General features: G+C 44.7%; 2 protein-coding genes across 3 annotated transcripts in view; one reads left to right on the forward strand and one right to left on the reverse strand.

Moving 5' to 3' along the window:
• Positions 1 to 10,897, reverse strand: part of HGSNAT (heparan-alpha-glucosaminide N-acetyltransferase) — a 29,907-nt gene extending 19,010 nt beyond the window's left edge. The window contains exons 1-4 of the mRNA XM_082194889.1: positions 10,625 to 10,897; positions 5,471 to 5,586; positions 3,612 to 3,742; positions 834 to 955 (exon numbers count right to left, since the gene is read on the reverse strand). Of these exons, the coding sequence (XP_082051015.1) occupies positions 834 to 955; positions 3,612 to 3,742; positions 5,471 to 5,586; positions 10,625 to 10,748 (493 nt within the window). The 5' untranslated portion in view covers positions 10,749 to 10,897. The remainder of the gene's footprint in view (positions 1 to 833; positions 956 to 3,611; positions 3,743 to 5,470; positions 5,587 to 10,624) is intronic.
• Positions 10,898 to 14,475: 3,578 nt separating this feature from the next.
• POMK (protein O-mannose kinase) lies at positions 14,476 to 20,924 on the forward strand. Of its 2 annotated transcripts, none has more exons than XM_082195071.1 (3): positions 14,476 to 14,578; positions 17,378 to 17,685; positions 20,143 to 20,924. In XM_082195071.1, the coding sequence occupies exons 2-3, from the start codon at positions 17,404 to 17,406 to the stop codon at positions 20,911 to 20,913; spliced, it is 1,053 nt and encodes a 350-aa protein (XP_082051197.1). In that variant the 5' UTR covers positions 14,476 to 14,578; positions 17,378 to 17,403; the 3' UTR covers positions 20,914 to 20,924. The 2 variants fall into 2 exon arrangements, with proteins under 2 accessions (XP_082051197.1, XP_082051198.1); XM_082195072.1 differs by having other exon boundaries at positions 14,476 to 14,573.
• Positions 20,925 to 22,593: the final 1,669 nt, after the last annotated feature.

Consider the following 22,593-nt stretch of genomic DNA (forward strand, 5'->3'; position numbering starts at 1 on the left):
TGCTCAGGAAAGCAACAACTGGGCAAACGATCCTGGTTAGAGATTGCAGGGGAGAGTGACTTGTTAGTCAGGCTGTAATGAGTTAACTGAATCGAAAAAAATATGCATACAAACAGGGGCACTGATATTAGATGAGCCCTAGTTTTTTTAATCTAGGGTCCTGGATTGCCCACTTAATGATTTGTCTGCCTCTGGTAGCAATTTTAATGTGATGTGCTAGGTGCTGTGTGGTTTTTAATTGAGTTTCTGCAGACATGCCATGGACTACCTGAATGAAGCTACTGTCTGAGGACCAAGGTTCTGGAACCCCTGATCTACACTGACTGGCAGGGGCTCTCCAGTGTTTCAGACAGCAGATGTTCGCTGCTGTACCTGGAGATGCCAGGGATTGAACCTAGAATCTTCTGCATTTAAACTAGATGTTCCACCACAGCGCTACGGCCCTTTCCTTAACCTTAATTTGCCCAGAGGCATCCATCCATACAGTCATACCTCATATTGCGTCCGCTTCAGGTTACGTGTTTTCGTGTTGCGTCCAGCGACAACCCGGAAGTACCGCAATGGGTTACTTCCGGGTTTTACCGCTCGCACACGCTTGCTAAATCGAGCTTTGCGCACGCGCAGAAGTGCTAAATCGCACCATGCGCGTGCGCAGATGCGGCGCTTCAGCTTGCATCAGTTCCGTGTTATGGACGGGCCTCCGGAACGGATCCCATCCGTAACACGAGGTTCCACTGTATGAATTAGAATATACAATTTTTATTTTTTAGTATGTTTTGATACTTGGGATTAAATAAAAAATTAAAAAACCATAAACATATAAAGCAACTTACGGAGGTAGCTGTTGGAAGGACTCTGATTGACAGTTATATTGCATGAAATCTTCGGGATGCTGCCCTGGAGACTCCCAACCACTAGGGAATAGTTTCCAAATTCTCCAAAATGATAATGTAACCTGCAAACAGCAAAGGGAAAATATCCGGGAAGTTACTTTTAAATTAGAACTACCTCTGAAACCACACTGACACAATGCAGTATGTATGTATGATACCTTCGAAGAGCCAGACTTAAATAATTACATGTTAGCATGGCCTAAAAGCTGACCCACTGTTTTCTGGTGTGCTAACACACTGTTATAGGTAGCTGTGTGATGACTTGATGCAAGCACACCCCCACACCCTGATGCCAGCTGATCCAATGATCACAAGTTGTGTAGAAACAACGCTTTAAATATGCCTGCTGTGCTCACCACCCCATGGCCTGCAGAACACACAAAACAAACGGTTTAGAACCTGTGCTCATTTAGCTGACAGCAGGGTAGAGTCTTAGAGGATCTGCTAAAACTTTTGGGTTTAGTTCTGTTTTCTGCTTACCTCTCTTCACTTTCCTGATATTATGCAACTCTTCTCCTCTACAGTCTCTTCTATCTATGCTCCCATCTAAGTTCTTCAGCACTAGGCTGATTTCCTACGTCTTTTTCTCTCATTATGAATTCAGATTGCCTTTGCTAGTTCTGCTGCTTCTGAAGAAATGAACCTAAGCTGCCAATTCTCACAGTAGACTTGTATAAAGTAAGCGGCACATAAGCAGCACACAAAACACTAAAAAACCATTCCAGCTTCTAAATCTTACGTTAATACAGTGGTGCCTCGCAAGACGAAAAGAATCCGTTCTGTGATTCTCTTCGTCTAGCGGTTTTTTCGTCTTGCGAAGCAAGCCCATTGAAGGATTAGCGCTATTAGCGGCTTTTAGCGGCTTATCTGCTGATCGGATCAGCTGATAAGCGGCTTAGCGGCTTAGAAAAAGGGGGGGGAGAAAAAAAACCCGCAGGAACTCGCAAGACATTGTCGTCTTGCGAAGCAAGCCCATAGGAAATTCGTTTTGCGAAGCACCTCCAAAACGGAAAACCCTTTCGTCTAGTGAGTTTTCCGTCTTGCGGGGCACCACTGTAATCCAAAAATTGAGAGAGCTATGTAGAAGATCTACTACAGAAGCCACAAACAGAAAACTCATTCAAATTGTGTCCAAAAGGAAGATTCAGTCTTTAAAGGTTCCTTTAGCCAGGCTCCTGTAGATATCAACAAAGGTAAGTTGGATCAAACGAAGTGTTGGTGATGTTACGCACAAGAGTTAGACAGGGTGCCGGCGTTTGTCACCTGTTTCACCCATTAAAAGTCTTGGGCTTCTTCAGTAAATTCTCTCTCACGGTATATATATATATAATTTTTATTAACTGGCCAATCACATCAAATTAAATCATATCACATAAATTCCGAATTACAAAGCCGAATTTTAAATTTTGTTGGGGGGACCCATATTTCAAGATCCGAAGGGGAATTCTGATCATCTTCTTGCTGCTGCGTTAATGTCCCAATCAGTCCAAACAGAGTTCATAATTCTATCCCATCTTATCTTGCTGTTTCCACATCACATCTTGTTCATATATTTTCTCTTTTTTCTTTATGATCTCTTCTGATAGTCTCCTTAAGCCGATAAACACCAATAGTAATAATAGTCCTGTGTGAATTTTCCGTTCTTCCAATCCTCAAATCGAGATGGTTTCCATATATCATCTCCTTCATAGATAACATCACTCTTTCCATCATAGTCTCATAAAACTGTCGCTCTTAACTCTCACTGAGGAGTTTAACCCACAATATATAAACAGCTCTATTTCTCTCTTTCTCCTCCCAGACTCAAGACCTCCGACAGAACTTCCCAATATGGCGACGGCATTTTTAACTGCGTCATTCCAAAGCTCTTACACATTCCACGCTGGTTTTGATATATTTATAAACATTCAAGTCCATATGTTACATTTCTTCTTAGATTAAGCTATAATATTTAATTTCTTTCTTTAGGAAATTCTCCCTCAAGATTTTGGTGCATTTACATACATTCAACTTCATATGCCAAGTTCTTTCTTGACTTAAGCATCTATTCATTTACTAAGCCTAAGATTTAGAAGGTAGAATGGTGTTTTAGTGTTTTGTGTGCCGCTTATGTGCTGCTTACTTTATACTAGTTTTGCTGCTTCAGCTGCTGCAGAATTACATAAACTCTCCAATAATGGTTAATGATGGAACTATGCTTACATTAGGGACGCGGGTGGCGCTGTGGGTAAAAGCCTCAGCGCCTAGGGCTTGTCGATCGGAAGGTCGGCGGTTCGAATCCCCGCGGCGGGGTGCGCTCCCGCTGCTCGGTCCCAGCGCCTGCCAACCTAGCAGTTCGAAAGCACCCCCGGGTGCAAGTAGATAAATAGGTACCGCTTACCAGCGGGAAGGTAAACGGCATTCCGTGTGCTGCGCTGGCTCGCCAGATGCAGCTTTGTCACGCTGGCCACGTGACCCGGAAGTGTCTCCGGACAGCGCTGGCCCCCGGCCTATAGATGTGAGATGGGCGCACAAACCCCAGAGACTGTCAAGACTGGCCCGTTCGGGCAGGGGTACCTTTACCTTTACCTTTATGCTTACATTACAGTATATTACTGGACTTTCATTAAAGCCTGTAATTTCACTAAATAAATAACCACAGCAGAGCCATGGGGACATTGCAGATGCTGGCAACTGTGAACTATTTCAAGGAACAGTACACTAAAATAAGGTTCTGACCTGCAAATTTCTTTGTTGTCTTTCGTGTTACTGACCAGCAGGGTGACTGCATGCTGAGAATCCACAGCAGCAGTGCTAACACTAGGCTCTTCAGGTGTTTTGTTGATGGAAATCAGTTCCTGAGGCAAGCACTGGAAAATAAGGGAAAATGAACAACAATAAGATATAGAAGTGACCAAAACTAGACACAATAAAAAGACCATCTTCGAAGTACAGTCATACCTCGTGTTGCGTTAGGTTCATGTTGTGTCTTTTCAGCTTGCGAACACAGCAAACCCAGAAGTGTACACTTCCGGGCTTCGCCCTGCACACACACACAGAAGCGTTCTGCACGCTTTGTGCATGTGCAAAATAATAATAATAATAATAATAATAATAATAATAATAATAATACATTTTATTTATATCCCACCCTCCCCAGCCGAAGCCGGGCTCAGGGCAGCTAACAACAATAAAACAGTACAACAGTACAACACAACACAACACTCTAAAATCATTCATTATAAAATTAACTCAAATCAAGCCACTGGCAACCATTAGGCCAGAGCTCTGCAAAGATTGCCGAAGGAGGGAGTCAGGCTGTGCCCTGGCCAAAGGCCAGGCGGAACAGCTCTGTCTTGCAGGCCCTGTGGAAAGACGTCAAGTCCCGCAGGGCCGTAGTCTCTTGTGACAGAGCGTTCCACCAGATCGGAGCCACAGCCGAAAAAGCCCTGGCTTTCTAGCGTTCTGCGTGCTTCGCACATGCGCAGAAACACTCTATCACCCTCCACGCTTGCGCAGAAGCGCCGCTCTAGTTGCAGACTTTTCGGGGTGCGAACGGCACCCCGGAACGGACCGTGTCCGCAACTAGAGGTACCACTGTATAACACAAATAGAAGGGTCTAAAGCAGAGGTTCTCAACCCGTGGGTCCCCAGATGTTGTTGGACTACAACTCCCATCATCCCTGACCACCGGTCATGCTGGCTAGGAATGATGGGAGTTGAAGTCCAACAACATCTGGGGACCCACAGGTTGAGAACCACTGGTCTAAAGGAAAGTAGTGGTTTGTTCTGAAAAAAAGAAATGATTATCAGACAAAATTGTACAATGGTATCTTAAAATAAATAATACTACGTGATCTGTTTCCTATGTTAAGAGTTATACTAGCTGAAATAAAATGTGCATTAGCACCACTGGTTTGTATGCACATTATCTTGGGATTAGAGTCTAGAACTATTTTCTCCTCCGAAAATATATCAGCATTCATGCAGGCTCAGTTCAGACATGGATCATGGTTTACAAAGCTTAACTGTGGTTTGTCACAACCTCTAAGTCAACAAACTGTGGTTTTACCATCGCTCTACCTCCAGGACATTAGCAGGCCACAGACACAGGAGTGGATAGAAAATTAAACCATTTCAGTTCTCAGTGTCAATTTCCTGAGTAAGCACCCTCCCATGCCATGTCTCTTTGCCCAGTTTTTATTTTGCAAATCAGGAAAAATTCTGGAAAGTACCCATACTTGCATGGTCTTAACTACTGAGCTGAGACTAGGCTTCTGCATGGCTATAATGAGCCAACTATAGGCAATAATGCCAAAATCTGGCTTCTTCTGTGTGTTTCTTCCCTTTACCGTGAAGATATTTTGTTAAATTGTACATGACAGGGGTGCTCTTCCACACCCCTGAGTCCTGGAGGGCCCCTCTTAATTTTCATGGTCCTAAGTCCCAATCCTCCTTTCCCAGGGGAGAAATGTCAGATTCTGGAAAATAATGACGTATTAAACTATACTGCATCATTGCATCATTGCTTTCTAAATGTGAAAGTTTTAGGGCAGCATTCAATAACTCCCACCTACCCATCAATGAGTATGAATTACCTGGTAGCAATAATCGGAGATCCAGGAGATGGTTAAGTTCTCACCAAGCAACTCATTATGAATTTGTAGCAAAGCCTGGTCAATTTTCAGATCCCAGGGTTGTCTTCTGGATACGTCTGTGAGAGATAAAGCATGGAGAGAAAGCTTCACTGTTTAGCCAGTGTTGCTGATGAACTGGGAATTCTGCAAAGACAGATCCTTTCCAGATTACATACTCGGAGGCATCATATAAACCCCAAACACCTTTGCAAATGGGCTCAGAGGCAGAGATGGAAGCCAAGTCACCTCTAAGCCCAAGAGGATGTCAGCACATGAAGGTGCAGTACCAGGCTGTGGCCAGACACCATAGTGCCTGGCTTAGTCCTCAGAAGTAATGGGCTACTCAAGCACAGCAGTTTCCTCACAAGTAGACCCAAATCCTTGGTTAGCTCATATGTCCAACAGCTGTGCCTAGGAGGGGGGCTTATAAGGCTGCTGCACATAAGCATTCAGTCACTGCAGAGATATTGGAACAATTTCTTTACTCCAGCTCTTTGGTATGTCTTGTTCCTCTGTTGTGAACATCCCTGGAGTGCGTGTGATACTGGACTGCTACTGGCTTTTGCCTTTCTCGCTGACACCCCCAAATGTGGCTGTGGGTCACGACTTGCCTTTGTTCTGGGAATCGATGTATTTGCCAAACAGGCTGGTTGTAGAAGACTATAATGGCTAATCTTTAGAAATGACAAACTCAAAAAATCATGTTCCAAAAATATTTTTTTTATATCAACAATCAAACATAATGCCAGGGAATGTGACTACAGCCTAATGAATGCAAAACATATGCTTGACCACTGGGCGATGTCATGTCCTCTGAGCTAGGGGCCTCTAAACACGGGCTAAAGTTTTTAAAAGAGAAACTAATGGCCAAGTGGCTCTGATCCCTTGTTGCCTTCTGCTGTTTGGTGAAGACTTTACTGTTCCAGCACACTTGTGTCTTGCTGGGTAAATACCTTTATACTGTACAATGAATTTGGCTGAGCCTGTTTCTATTTTACATTTTTTACAAAGCCTATGACACTTTAATGGTTGTAAGCTTCCTTGAGAAATGCATCTGCACAAGAATGGGATATAGCCTTTTGAATAAATAAAGTAAGTGTGAAAAAATGCTTTTCCATTGAGAAACCTGTCTAGCCAGACACTTGTGGGGATGGTCCCTGGCAGAAACGTTAGGATTTATTTGTTTTAAACCATGTCGCTTAAGTGCAATAGCCTCTAAGCAGTTTACAAAGATAAAATATGGAAAAAATTAAAATCATTATAAAACCAAACTTCAATTAGAATGCCTGCTGGAATAAAAATGTGTTCAATATGTGCCAGAAGTTCAGAAAGGAACTAAGCCTGCAATGCTAAATGCATAACTCCTGGGGGATACGAGCTGTGTATCGAGCCATGGGAGACCACTGAAAATGACCTCAGTGATCAGGCAGGTTTATAGAGGATTAGGCAGTCTTTCAGGTATCCTGGGCCCAAATTGTTAAGGGCCTTGTAAATTAGTACAAGACCTCTGAACCTAGTAGCGCATGTGCAGTCAGTGCAGACTTTTGGACACTGGAGTTATGTGCTAGTGATAGTATGTTCCTATCAACAGTCTAGCTGTAGCGTTTTGCACCAGCTGAAGCCTCTACATAGAGAGCCTTGAAGTCACCCATGCACCGATCACTGGGGTTAGACCATAACTGTTCAAGAACAGCTGCAGCTGACATACCAGCCATAGCTGATAGAAGGCACTCCTAGCCACTGAGGCCACCAGAGGTTTCCAGAGACAGAGACGAAGCCAGGAGCACCCCTAAACTCTGCACCTGTTCTTTCAGAAGGAGTGCAACTCCATCCAGAACAGGCAACTGCCCCAAAACTCCTAATGGCTGCACCCAGAGGCTTTTAAAAACAGCATCGGGGAGGAAATTTTACCTTGTGGTACACTGCAGCACAAAGTCCATGGAGTTGAAACAGTCTCCCGTTGCTACTTTCCAGACATGACCTTTTTCTATTGTCTCTAATACCCATCCCACAGTGTATACCATAAGGTTAACCAAGGCTGATTTAGTTCCTGAACTGTGCCTGAATCCACATTGTGAAATGGATCCAGGCAATTTATATATTCCAGTAGCTCTTCCACCGCCCTCTCTACCACCTTGCCCAATAAAGGGTGGAAATTATCATTTTTTAACATCTGCCAGGCTGATGAGTCAACCTAGGGAGACATTGCAAAACTTTTTGAAATCCAAGTAGCATGGGAATAGTGAATGGGAAAGTGGGTGATGATGATATATGATGATATTTAAAGCTTTACCCCCCCCCCAAAGTATCTTATTTAGTTGGGATACTGTTCTGGGTTTGGGGCTGGGGTTTTGTTTGCGGCAGGGGAGGGGAGATGTTGTTGCCACCACTGACACAGTATTAATTTTTGGTATCTTAATTTTTCGCTCTTCCTACAATTCATGTGGAAATTGTTCCGTTTGGTTGCGTTCTTGCTGACACAATTTTAATTTATTGTTTATGGCTTCTGTCACGTTCATGGTTACACAGATCTATGAGTCGCCTTGAAACTGTGGGAAAGGGTGGCATGCAAAACAAAATGATGATGGTGGCGGCGGCAGCTTTCCGTTTTAAAAGCTAGGTTAAAGCATATCTTAGAGCTTGCAGCTTTTTATTTTAATCTGCTCCGTTTTGTCTTTCGTGAGCTGTACTTCTATGGTTTTTAAATGGAAGACAAAGGAGCCTGTAATAATATTTTCTTTTTTTAAGCCTTGCTGAATCGTTCCAGCAAAGGCCAGCTGAGTCCAACATCCGGTTCCCAGGGCGGCGCAACCAAAGCGCTAGTGTGGTGCAATTGTTAGAGCACCGGACTAAGAGACTTCAAGGTTGAGGCGGGCAGGAACGAGATCAGGATTCGAATCCCTCACTAATCCATGAAGTGGCCTTGGGCCTGTCTCTCAGCCCCAACCTGCCTCACAGTGCTGTTGTGAGACTGAAGCAGGGTGGGGATGTGGGGGGAGACCCATGCACATGGGTGTAGACAGGATTTATTTGGGGGTGGGGGTGGCAGGAGACCCACCTGTCATCCTCTGCCTGACTCTGTCTAGCAGATTGGGAAGGATGTGTGTCAAAAAACGTTGTTTTAAATTACAGTGGTACCTCGGTTTACGAACTTAATCCGTTCCGGAAGTCCGTTCTTAAACCGAAACCTTTCTTAAACCGAGGCGCGCTTTCCCTAATGAGGTCTCACACTGCCAGCGCCCTTCCACCGTTTGTGCATAGACCAAGGTAAGTTTGCAAACCGGGACACTACTTCCAGTTTTGCGGAGTTCATAAACTGAATACAGTGGTACCTCAGGTTACAGATGCTTCAGGTTATAGAAGCTTCAGGTTACAGAATCCGCTAACCCAGAAATATTACCTCGGGTTAAGAACTTTGCTTCAGGATGAGAACAGAAATCGTACTGCAGTGGCAGCGGGAGGCCCCATCAGCTAAAGTGGTGCTTCAGGTTAAGAACAGACCTCCGGAACGAATTAAGTACTTAAACCGAGGTACCACTGTAGTTCGTAAACAGGGTTGTTCGTAAACTGAGGTACCACTGTACCGTATATTTCTGTGTACAGTGGTACCTCTAGATGCGAACGGGATCCGTTCCGGAGCACCGTTCGCATCTAGAAGCAAACGTAACCAGCGACGGCGTGTCTGCGCACGCGCACATCGCTTTTTGCTGCTTCTGCGGATGCGCGTGACATCATTTTGAGCATCTGCACATGCGCAAGCGGCGAAACCCGGAAGTAACGCGCTTTGTTATTTCTGGGTTGCCGCAGATCACAGCTCGAACACGCTCATCCCGAAGCACATTCAACCCGAGGTATGACTGTACAATGGTACCTCTGGTTGGGCACAGGATCCGTTCCAGTGCTCGGGTCGGATCCAGAGGAATTTGCAACCAGAAGTGCCGCTTCTGTGCATGCGGCGAAACTTGGGAAAATACTTCTGGGTTTGCCATGTATGTATCCCGAAGGATACGTAACCAGAGGTGAACATAATTAGAGGTACCACTGTATAAGATGCCCCCATGTATAAGACGACTCTTATTTTTTGAGCTCAAAATTAAGAAATAAATGGAAAAAGTTTAAAGAATATCTACAGAAATACTGTAAAATTTATGAATGTTAAATGGACGTTGGATGGAAAATAAGCGGTGTTGGTAAAAAGATTAGTAAGAATATGTAAATATAGATTGATAATGAGGGAAAATGTATTTTTAATATAGGTTAAGATCTTGAGTAAAGTTAAGGATGGAGGGTAAGGATTTGCTGAACTAAATATTTGAACTGGAATACAAAAAGGGAGGTGTGAGGAGGTCAAGAAACTAGTGATGAAGTATAGGATATGAAAACTCTAATCTTTTTTCTGTTCTGTTTGTTGGTGTTTTTTCTTTTCCTTTTCCTTTTATTCTGTTAAATGTTTTTTTTTATTCTGTACCTTTATTAATTGTTCAATCAATATTACTACAAAAAAAAGAAATAAATATTTTCAACATTTCGTGTATAAGACGACCCTCCATTTCAAACTTTAAAAATTTGGTTTAAAAAGACAGTCTTATACATGGGATAACACAGCACTCTCTTTTGGCCCCTAGCGCTCAGGAAAACCTGCCGAAATCTCCAGTTTCTTAACTTTTAAGTGAAGTGTTTTTATTTATTTACTTGAGTTGTCCCTCAAACCCCCCCCCCACGCCCAGGGACCACCACCCCTGAGCTCCTGGGAGGGGATAAAGTGGCATATAAATGTAATTTTAAAAACCTGTAAGCACCTGTAATTTTAAAAACCTGTAATTTTAAAAACCTTTCGCCCTGAGAGCAAAAGCGGGGCAGGCGAAACCTTTTTCCAATGGCGCCACCTCGTTTTCCTTCCCGCCCCCCCAAAACCCGTGCCTTTAATTTTAGCATTATTAACTTTGCATAACCGCCCTTCAGCCACGCCATTAAAAAATAAAAAGACGAGGTGGAAATATGCATTATAAAAACGGGGGGGGGGGTGGGGGGGTTTTGAGGGAAACCAGAACCCGAAGCGAGAGAGGAGCCGGAGGGACGGAGGACTGAGGGAGGGAAGGCGGCGGCGGCGCTTACCGTGGTTGGGGGTCGTGTGGTGGGGCCGCGCCAAGCCCAGCACGAGCAGCGCCAGGAGCGGCCCGCCGAGGGAGGAGGAGGAGGCCCCTCGCTGGCCCCAGCCGCCCGGCCTCAGCGATGCCATCCCTGCCGCTGTCGAAGCCGCACGGCCGCCGACGAGGGACGGGCCCTGCGCCGGCCGCCCTCCTGGAAGAGGAGGAGGAGGAGCAGGCGGAGAGGCGGCCGCTTCCCGGTTCCTCCTCCTCTTTTTCCCCTCAGGAAAACGGCCGCCGGTTGGCCGTCGCCGCCCCGGCCTGTCCCGTTTGCATCAGCCAGGCAAAGTACAGTATAAGCTAAGCAAGCTATATTATAGTTTAGGGCAGGCGTAGGCCAAGTCGGCCCTCCAGATGTTTTGAGACCAACTCCCATCATCCCTGGCCTCCGGTCCTGCTGGCTAGGGATCATGGGAGTTGTAGGCCAAAAACATCTGGAGGGTTGTTGAGGAAGCCTCAGCTATAGCTTAGGGCAGGCATAGGCAAACTCTGGCCCTCCAGCTGTTTTGAGACTACAATTCCCATCATCCCTGACCACTGGTCCTGCTAGTTAGGGATCATGGGAGTTGTAGGCCAAAAAAACACCTGGAGGGCTGTTAAGGAAGCCTGAGGTATAGCTTAGGGCAGGCATAGGCAAACTCGGCCCTCCATATGTTTTCGGACTACAACTCCCATCATCCCTGACCACTGGTCCTGCTAGCTAGGGATCATGGGAGTTGTAAGCCAAAAAAACATCTGGAGGGCCAAGGTTGAGGAAGCCTGAGCTATAGCTTAGGGCAGGCATAGGCAAACTCTGGCCCTCCAGATGTTTTGAGACCAACTCCCATCATCCCTGACCACTGGTCATGCTAGCTAGGGATCATGGGAGTTGTAGGCCAAAAACATCTGGAGGTTGAGGAAACCTGAGGTATAGCTTAGGGCAGGCATAGGCAAACTTGGGCCTTCAGATGTTTTTGGGACTACAGCTCCCATCATCCCTGGCCTCTGGTCCTGCTAGTTAGGGATCATGGGAGTTGTAGGCCAAAAGCACCTGGAGGGCTGAGGTTGAGGAAGCCTGAGCTACAGCTTCGGGCAGGCATAGGCAAACTTGGGCCTCCAGCTGTTTTGAGACTACAATTCCCATCATCCCTGACCACTGGTCCTGCTAGCTAGGGATCATGGGAGTTGTAGGCCAAAAAAACACCTGGAGGGCCGTTGAGAAAGCCTGAGGTATAGCTTAGGACAGGCACAGGCAAACTTGGCCCTCCAGATGTTTGGGGACTACAACTCCCATTATCCCTGGGAATGGCAGAAAGGTCTTGCATAAGACGTCTAGATGCTACATTTGCAAAAAATCCTAAATCTGTACTGATCAAGCCTGTACATTTAGCAACTTAGTGGACTGGATTTACCGGTACTTTTTTCCGTAGAGTTTTGTGGCAGTGTAATTGGTGTCAGTGAAATCTCATGGAATGCACCTTAGCCTGCAAGACAACGATTGCTGCACCTTACTCTTGCTGAAGAAATCCTTTAGCGCCTGGGTGGGGCATAATCAGCATGCAATCTCTATTTTTGAATTGAGATTATATTCACATATTACTGCTTATTCCACATCCAGTGCTCACCCGCTGCTAATTTTTGTAGTCACATTGACACGTTTGCATCAGTCCTGTAGTTTCTTGACAAATACCGCTGTTTCCCTCAAACCTGCTTCAAGCAAACTTGAAAAATGGGCAGTTGGATGCTGTGTGAATAACTTGTATTAGAAAGATAAAATGATGACTGCTTAAGACAAAATGTACGAAATCAGGACCGGATCATTAACAGTGAATTTGGCAGTGTTGTCCCCGTTCCCTGTTTCACTTCAGTAAGACTGAAGTTACCGTCACTGTGTTATATATTTGGGTGACCAAGGTCTGAGACTTGCAGATATAACTCTAAAGTCTTTTAAGAACAATCAATGGGTTGCTTCCAGACAGAGACCTTATATGTGCTATAAGCTGCCAAGAGTAGCTGGAGAAACCCAACGAGATGGGCAAGGTATAAAAAATAAATTTATTATTGTTGATGTTGTTATAATAATACTGTGGACGAACCATTCAGATCCTATTTCTCTCTGTATGTGTTTGGCACATTGGCTTCCATACATTCCCCTTTTTTCAGTCCTGGTTATTAATTGCTAATTCACTGCTTGCTGTTCACACTACCACACTCTCCACTGTCTTTTGCTTTTCTGGAAATTGCATGCAGATATTTCTCTGTGTGTTCCTTTTTTAAAAAATGTCCAGGAAGTGTACATGTTTACATCGGACAAAACGGAAGCTTGTTTTTTATTCTTCCTTCCTTCTTGCAGGTCCAGGGACATTATTCATTTCCATTAAAAAAAAATACTGAGGTCTTGCACAAGTGTTACTGTATATTTACCTAAGTAAGGCTTGCGAAAGAATGGCAGGAAGGTCTTGCATAAGAAGTCTCTGTTTTTCCCACAGAGTCAAATGTATGTACTGAATTTACAGTTCCCAAGTTGCTGAGATTCCAACATGACTTTGACAAGTTGGTGTAAATGGGCACACATGTATCATTTGGGCCACTGGCAGAAACAAAATGCCTAAGTTGTGCTCAAGTGAGGAGCAAACTGAAGTAGAAGTCTGAAAGAAGCTACATCTATCAGAATGTCGCCACACATGACAAACTGCCTGTCAAATAAAGAAATGCACCAAAGAGATTCCACAGCAGCAGAGACTGCAAATTTATAAAAGTATGAACAAGCATTTCGATGGTGTCGTGTGAGTCCTGCAAAGAACTTGCATGAGCAGAAACAATTTCTCAATAAGCTAGTATCTGGAAGTGCACTGATTTGATCTTTACTGGCAAAATAAAGGGCTGCAGATGCACATTTCTACTGGCGTGGGTGGTGCTGTGGTCTAAACCACAGAGCCTAGGGCTTGCTAATCAGAAGGTCGGGGGTTTGAATCCCCGCGATGGGGTGAGCTCCCATTGCTCGGTCCCTGCTCCTGCCAACCTAGCAGTTCAAAAGCACGTCAAAGTGCAAGTAGATAAATAGGTACCGCTCCGGAGGGAAGGTAAACGGTGTTTCCGTGCGCTGCTCTGGTTCGCCGGAAGCGGCTTCGTCATTCTGGCCACATGACCCAGAAGCTGTACGCCGGCTCCCTTGGCCAGTAAAGCGAGATGAGCGCCGCAACCCCAGAGTCGGTCACAACTGGACCTAATGGTCAGGGGTCCCTTTACCTTAATACTATGCAGCCTGCAGAAAACTATCAATAAAACAAAACACAGTTGAATGTCAAGTGAATCCATTTCACTTCACTGCTCACATGTTTAAAAAGGTAAAGGTAAAGGACCCCTGACAGTTAAGTCCAGTTGCGAACGACCCTTGTTGCAGCGCTCATCTCGCTTTACAGGCCGAGGAAGCCGACGTTTGTCCACAGACAGTTTTTCCCGGTCTTGTGGCCAGCATGACTGAGGCGCTTCTGGCAAAACCAGAGCAGCGCACGGAAACGCCGTTTACCTTCCCACCGGAGCGGTACCTATTTATCTACTTGCACTTTAACGTGCTTTCGAACTGCTAGGTTGGCAGGAGCAGGGACCGAGCAACAGGAGCTCACCCCAGAAATCAAGCAAAAGACACTTAATTCAAAGCACACCTCATGTTGCAGCCAATGTAAACCTCGTTATTTCCCTCACTGTTCCCCTAGCACCAGTAGCAATTGTTAAATGCAAGCACGATTTCTTCCCCATTCAACTCAGTCTGTTTAGCTTTGCCGCTTCCCGAGGCTGTGAAATGACGATCCCAAGTTCAACTCTACCCTCTTATCTCTATGTGCAAAACAGGGAAGGCGTCACGTGACTCGTGTCAGGTGGTGTTGGCACTGTCATGGCGGCTGCCAGCTGATGAGAGTGATGCGCAATAGCCCAGGGTAAGGTAAGTCTCGTTTCTTTGAGCAGCAAGCTGCAGAGTTAGGCGCAACCGAGGTTGCTGCTGGATAGCAGAAATTATTGCGAGGTGATGCTGAGATCAGTCTTTTTCTCCTGGCTGGATTTGCTGCTTCCTCTTTGTTTGGAAGTATCCAAATTTTAACCTTATCCCAGGCATAGGCAAACTCCGGCCCTCCAGATGTTTGGGACTACAATTCCCATCATCCCTGCCCACTGGTCCTGTTAGCTAGGGATGATGGGAATTGTAGTGTTAAACATCTGGAGGGCCAGAGTTTGCCTATGCCTGCTAATCGATGTACAAGAAGACGGGCTTTATGTAATCAAGACATGAATGAAAAAGCCTGCAATACCAAATGTTCAGTTGTTGTTGTTGTTATACATTTATTTATACCCCACCTTTCCCCCTAATGGACTCAAGGCAGCTTACAGATAAAAATAAGAACAGTTAAAAACAGAGTGGGGGGAATAAATAAAAACAATTAAATGCTGGTAGAATAAAAATTATATATAAAAGCATACAGATAATGACAAAAAAGCCTAATATGGCACCAGCTCTTTCATTCAAAATGTCATTTCCCAAAAGCTTGTTAAAACACTGAACTAGAAAATCTGAAAATACATTTCTTGTGTTTTACTATTTCCGTTAGTTTAAGGCTGTGACTTAAACTAATGGCTGAAAATCTAGCTAGAACACTCAGGCAAATTATTAGGCTGCTGGGATAAATTCAGGATTTACACACTCACTTGCACATTTTGAGGTGTAAGACTATTTCTTATATTACAAAGCATAAGATATGATTGTGGGAGTTAATTTATGCCTCCTTTAGTTTTGTTATTTCAGTATCAAAAATACTGTATCACATATTACACATGTGGGAAATAAGGAGAAAGCAAAACAGTCTTTGATTTGGAAAAAGGAAATTTATCAGAAGAGTATTGTGGAATTTTTTAATATTCGTTTTAAAAATTATATTATAAATACTTTCTTATTTAGTAGTTATTCTGCATTAAATTGATTATCACACATGATACATTACTTGTGTTTAAATATGAGATACTGCATTAGATTTTTAAAAAGTTGATTAAAGTAAAAGCTATAAAGAAAAACCATACACCCATTTTAATTGCAAAATTTTAGTGTGTGTATATAGTTATATGTGTGAGAGAGATCTGGGGGGGGGGGGCTTGGTTAGTAAAAAGTACAATGTTTTCAACATAACTGAGGCATTTAGTTCTGTATGAACCAACCCAGACCCTGTGATCATAATCTGAGGTCCTTCTTTGTGTACCACCTCCACAAGAGGTCCTGAGTCTAGTAACATGAGAACAGGCTTCCCATTTGTGGAATGCTCTCCCCAGGGCGCTTGGCGCCTTCATTACATATCTTTAGGCGCCAGGTGAAAATGTTTCTCTTTAACCAGGCCGTTGGCTGATGTTACTTCTATATAATTTTAAATGTGTTTGTGGGATGAGAATTATTTGTTTCTTTTTGTTTTTATTGTGTATTTTGGGTTATCATTTTGTATTTTTAAGTTGTGAACTGCCCTATGAATTTTGGATGAAGGGTGTTATAAAAAATTAATAAGATACTATGTTGTGTTCATTTTATAGTTGTTTTGCATTCCACCTATAGTTACTGTATTTTAATATTTGGTTGGAAGCCGCCCAGAGTGGCTGGGGAAGCCCTGCTGGATGGGCGGGGTATAAATAATAAATTATTATTATTATTATTATTATTATTATTATTATTATTATTATTATTATCATCATTATCATTATTATTTTCCCTACAATTGCTGTATACCAATTAAAAAACATTCTAAGTCTCTTTATTTTCAGAGGGAGAGTTAGTTACATGCTTAAGGCTGCAGTTCTCTATAAACTTACTAGAAATAATGCCTGTTGAATTCCATTGATCTTCCATATTCCTACAGGTATATGAATGCCTCATAGAGATCTCCCACTGAAATTAATGGATGGTACCCATGATGAGTGGGATGCAGGTGGTGCTGTGGGTTAAACCACAGAGCCTAGGGCTTGCCGATCAGAAGGTTGGCGGTTCGAATCCCCGCGATGGGGTGAGCTCCTGTTGCTCAGTCCCTGCTCCTGCCAACCTAGCAGTTCGAAAGCACGTCAAAGTGCAAGTAGATAAATAGGTACCACTCCAGTGGGAAGGTAAACAACGTTTCCGTGCACTGCTCTGGTTTCGCCAGAAGCGGCTTAGTCATGCTGGCCACATGACCCAGAAGCTGTACGCTGGCTCCCTCGGCCAATAAAGCGAGATGAGCACCGCAACCCCAGTCAGTCACGACTGGACCTAATGGTCAGGGGTCCCTTTACATTTACCCATGATGAGTAACTGGTTTTCATCAGGGGCCCACAAAATTGTCTTATTACCAAGTGCTTTTGTGAAAACAAGTGATTCTTAAATTACCAGTATTTTTGGTCCAAACACTTATTGGTCCTAATGGTAATCCCTGAAAAGACTAGACTTCTTTCCTATATCCACATCATATTGGCCACTGCATGCTTTCTCTTTCCATGTCTGTAAAGCTGTTTGCTGGATCTCAATCTATGGTAGGAAACCATCACAATGGTTAGCAGAGCTATGAATCTGCTAGTAGCATGTTTCATGTTTAATGCCTGTTTGTAGTATTGCTATGTAAAGTTAGGAGAGATTGACTGTGTTGGAATCTTGCCCCCCCCCCAAAGGAAGTGTTTCTCAGCTGCCCCTCCCCCAGAATTGCTAAATTAAAGTAACAATTATAACTCTAATGTCTTGCAGAAAATCTGAAAGATGACTGTTACAACATGGAGAAAAAATCGTTTGATACGAAAGCTGATCTTACGCAAAAGCTGATCCCTCCCGTCTTGTATCTGATTTTGGCTGTGCTGCTTGTGAACTTGCTACTCTACCAATATTTCAGCTACGTATATCCTTCCTATGGACAGGCCAACGTTGAACATGACTCTTGTCAGCATGGTTACTTCAGATTAGGAACAGTGAAGAACTGCTCACCATGGTTGTCTTGTGAAGCGCTGAAAAGAGAAGTCCGCAAACTGAAACGCATTGGTGAAGGAGCTGTGAAAAGGGTTGGTTTGTCATAATGAATCTTGAATACAGTGGTACCTCAGGTTACATAGGCTTCAGGTTACATACGCTTCAGGTTATAGACTCCGCTAACCCAGAAATAGTGCTTCAGGTTAAGAACTTTGCTTCAGGATGAGAACAGAAATTGTGCTCCGGCGGCACGGCAGCAGCAGGAGGCCCCATTAGCTAAAGTGGTGCTTCAGGTTAAGAACAGCTTCAGGTTAAGAATGGACCTCCGGAATGAATTAAGTACTTAACCCGAGGTACCACTGTATAATAAAAAATGTTGCTGTGTAAATTTGCCATTCACCTTTTTTCGTACCGGGGGTGTGTGTGTGTGCCTTGACATATGCTTCAGAAAAAGTTCTAAATGACATTGTCAGCTGGGAGAAAGGCTGATAGGATTGTCAGGCTCCAGCCGTGGGGGCAAGCGGACTGGTTCTGGCTGGCTGCGAGCTCCTGTAAAGGAGGCAGCTGTTCAGAGCTCATATGCCAGCCAGGAAGAGAGCCAGTGTGGTGTAGTGGTTAAGAGCGGTAGTCTCGTAATCTGGGGAACCGGGTTCGCGTCTCCGCTCCTCCACATGCAGCTGCTGGGTGACCTTGGGCTAGTCACACTTCTCTGAAGTCTCTCAGCCCCACTCACCTCACAGAGTGTTTGTTGTGGGGGAGGAAGGGAAAGGAGAATGTGAGCCGCTTTGAGACTCCTGAAGGGGAGTGAAAGGCGGGATATCAAATCCAAACTCCTCTTCTTCTTCTTCTTCTTCTTCTTCTTCTTCTTCTTCTTCGAGGCACACTACATCTCAGCTGGGGACACGGGTGGCACTGTGGGTTAAACCACAGAGCCTAGGACGTGCCAAACAGAAGGTTGGCGGTTCAAATCCCCGCGGCAGGATGAGCTCCCATTGTCCGGTCCCTGCTCCTGCCAACCTAGCAGTTCGAAAGCACATCAAAGTGCAAGTAGATAAATAGGTACCGCTCCAGCGGGAAGGTAAACAGCGTTTCCGTGCACTGCTCTGGTTTGCCCGAAGCGGCTTAGTCATGCAGGCCACATGACCTGGAAGCTGTATGCCAGCTCCCTCGGCCAATAAAGCGAGATGAGCACCACAACCCCAGAGTCGGTCACGACTGGACCTAATGGTCAGGTGTCCCTTTACCTTTACCTTACATCTCAGCTGAGAAGTAGGGAAAGAGCAAGGTGTTGACATTGCTGCATATAAACTGCAGCTGACGCCATGAGAAATGCCAGGAGGCGAAGAAGGAAAGGTGGACAGAGAAGAAGAGCAGAAAAACAGGGAAAGGAGGGTCCAAAGGGAGAAAGGACTGGATAGGTGGGGAAGGCATAAAAAGGAGACAATTCCAGGGTGAACTGGAAGTAGCAAGGGAAAAGAGGAGGGGTGTTTGGGCTTGCCTGAATGGAAGCTCGAATCCTGTAGCAAAAGAGAGTAACAAGGGAGGGAGGACTTAATGGAGGACTTAGAGGTCTCCTCCTCTCCATGGACACACCTAGTGGGGGTATATTTGAAAAGCCTCTAAACTGAGGGTGCTGTATGTTCGTTCTACCCGTGATCTGGGCCACCTCAGATGTCAAACAAAATCTTCCCAAGGAGGCCAGAGGAGACGCTTGCTTGCTTGCAGTGGATTCTGAAGAAAGACAAGCTTTGGGCAATGGACACTTGACATAACTGGTCAAATATCATGCTTGCCTGAATTTGACACCTGACCGAATTAACTTAGAGCTGTAACGAGGGTCGTAAAATGGAAACTTACCATGAACAACTGAGGGAAGGAAGGTGATGGATGTGAGTGGCTTTGATGTATGTTTCAGTGAATCTTAAATTTGTCCTTGTTTATATGTGGATGCTGACAATCCCAGTTGAATCTATGTCTAGAAATGCATATCTACAGTGGTACCTTGGTTTACAACCATAATCTGTTCCGGAGGTCTGTTTGTAAACCAAAACAGCTTGTAACCCAAGGCGTGCTTTCGCCAGTGGCGCCTCCAAAATTTTTTTGTTCGTAATCCAAAATAATGGGTTGTAATCCAAAAAAGGTTGCAAACTGGGACACGTACTTCTGGGCTTGACGTGTTTGTAAGATGTATGCAAACCAAGGTACCACTGTGTTTCCTCATGTTGCAGGAGCACAACACCAAGTGAATGCTCACAGTTACGTCTGAGTGACTGTACATATTCACCTCTGTTTCCAGACACTCTGGGATTTGTAAACCTTACCAATTTTCAGATATTTGCTGTGACATAACTTGCTTTGTTGTGGCATAGACCTTGTATCTATTCATGTGTTTTGTTCGTGTGTGTGTGTGTGTGTTTAACACATAGGTTTGGATTTGCGTTTGTCAAGACTAAACTGTTGTCCCCCCATATTGAAAAACAGCTTGGCTTTTACAAACTGCATTTCAGAGTTTGGATCTCAAAGTTTGAACATTGTTCTCCTTGTTCTAGGTCTTCCTTTCTGAGTGGAAGGAAAACAAAGTCGCCCTTTCCCAGCTAACTGTGCCGGAACTTCAAGAGGACTTTTTTCATGGCTTACAGATGCTGAAATCTCTACAAAGCAGACATGTGGTTAAGCTGATTGGATATTGTGAGGAGGAGTTCACCGTTCTTACAGAGTACCACCCATTCGGCTCTCTGAAGAATCTGAATGAGGTATTGAACCTTCCAAAGTACAAGAGCTTCAACACATGGCACACCAGGCTCCTGCTCGCCATCGATTACGTGAGCATCCTCCATTACTTGCACAACAGTCCCCTGGGCACCCTTGTGATGTGTGACTCCAGCGACTTGGATAAAGTTCTTTCTCAGTACTTGCTGACGAGCAGCTTCCATGTTATTGTGAATGACTTGGATGCCTTGCCTCTCGTAGACAAGAATGCTGGCAAACTGATCAAATGTGGCCATCGGGAACTTCAGGGTGACTTTGTTGCTCCAGAACAGCTTTGGCCTCAGGGAAATGAAATGGCGTTTGAAGACAGCCTCATGCCTCCTTATGATGAAACGACAGATATATGGAAAATCCCCGATGTTTCCAATTTTATCTTGGGGGACGTCGATGGGAGTGATCTGGTCAGGTTCCACCTCTTTGACATCCACGGGGCCTGCAAAAGGAGCCCAGCTGAAAGACCTTCTGCTCAGACTGTTTTGGACACATACAAGAAAGTGCTAGCGTCGCTTGTGAGAGAAACAGTTATGCCAGGGACAAGGGACATGTTATAAAACACACACACACACACACACACACAAACCTCATGGACAGGCCTTAGTACATATTTAGCACATTTGACTCTTCCCGATCTGAGAAGTACATGGAAACATAAGGATAATTAGAAAAACTCTAAAATGGCTTCTTAAAAATGACTCCCGATTGCACCTTCTGTGACAAATTGTTGAGAAAATTGGGGGGGGGGAATAGTATGTGTTATGTGTGGTAAATTTCTGAATGAGTATTTCTTCCTAAATCAAGTTGGCATAGGCAGGATAGATGTAGCTACAGTGGTACCTCGGGTTACATACGCTTCAGCTTACAGACTCTGTTAACGCAGAAATAGTACCTCAGGTTAAGAACTTTGCTTCAGGATGAGAACAGAAATCGTGCTCTGACGGCGGCAGGAGGCCCCATTAGCTGAAGTGGTGCTTCAGGTTAAGAACAGTTTCAGGTTAAGAACGGACCTCTGGAACGAATTAAGTACTTAACCCGAGGTACCACTGTATATGACAGGAGATGTAATAGAAGTGTTAGTATTTCACACCTCTGATGCTCCAGATGAGATTTGTGTAAATCACATGCCTGTCTGGGAAGAGTGTGGGAACGGAAGACAGTCTTATCTCTTCTGCTGTATGTCCTGTTGTACTGTACTTTTGCTTTTACTTGTTCCTGTTCTTCCTTTGTCTGTACATAGTGTGTAAATAAATACATGGATTAGCTCTACGATGTCTCATGCTTCTTGCTGTGTTACGCTAGAAGATTAGTGTGCATATATCATTTGATATATGTCACTGAAGCGCACTGGAGAAGAAGGGAAATGCCGTTTCCAGAGCTGCGCATACCGGAGGACGCTTGGAGTTTGGGGGCTGCAGGGGCACCCCAGAGCGTTTTCCAACAGTTTTTGTTCTCTTTGAATTATTGCCTACTTTGCTTTTCTTCTCCCCTCCCTTTCAGCATTTCTCGACTCCTATTTACCCCCATCTCCTCCAGCATAACAAAATTGCTCCTTGGAACCTAATTCCATCTGTCAGGGAACTGACATCAGAGCTAGAGGCGGAGGAAAGGCTCTCAAATGATGCTGGAGAAGGGCCCAGCAGGGAGAGAGGCAGCTCCGCAGATGGGGAAGCCAATCAGCGCAACACCAGGGATATAGAGGGGCTGATGGGGGAATCGGCGAGAGGGCTCCAGGACTCTTCACCAGACACCAGCGGGGAGAGCACGGGTCCTCCGCTACCCACGCCCTCCCTGCGCAGAAGACTTCCACGCAGAGAGAGTAGGAGGAGACTGGGTGTCAAACAACTTTTATGTTGGAAAAGATTTAAGAAACGCCCAATGACGGATTCTGCCAGCGACTGAGGCAGCCACGAAGTGAAGGGCTGCCCAGACTGAAAGGTTTAGCAAGGCAACAAAGCCTGGAGAGGCGGCAACTTACGCACGAGCAACCCATACACATTACACCATCCAACCTAACATTAAGGTGGTCCTGAGTACAGCTTCTACAGTTTCTTGTTATCAATACACATAGGCAAATAGATTACATAGAGCTAGCAGAATCAGGAAGTGAGGCGAACTTGTACTTTTGTATCTAGTTGTGGTTAGTGCAGGAGTAAGTTATGGGTTTAGAGATGACTGCTGTGTCCCGAACAAGCAGTGCCGTTTGCACAGGGAAGGCATGTTAGATGCTACAAAGC

This window comes from Podarcis vaucheri (genome assembly GCF_965113315.1).
Source record: "Podarcis vaucheri genome assembly, chromosome: 13".
In the NCBI taxonomy this organism is placed as follows: Eukaryota; Metazoa; Chordata; class Lepidosauria; order Squamata; family Lacertidae; genus Podarcis; species Podarcis vaucheri.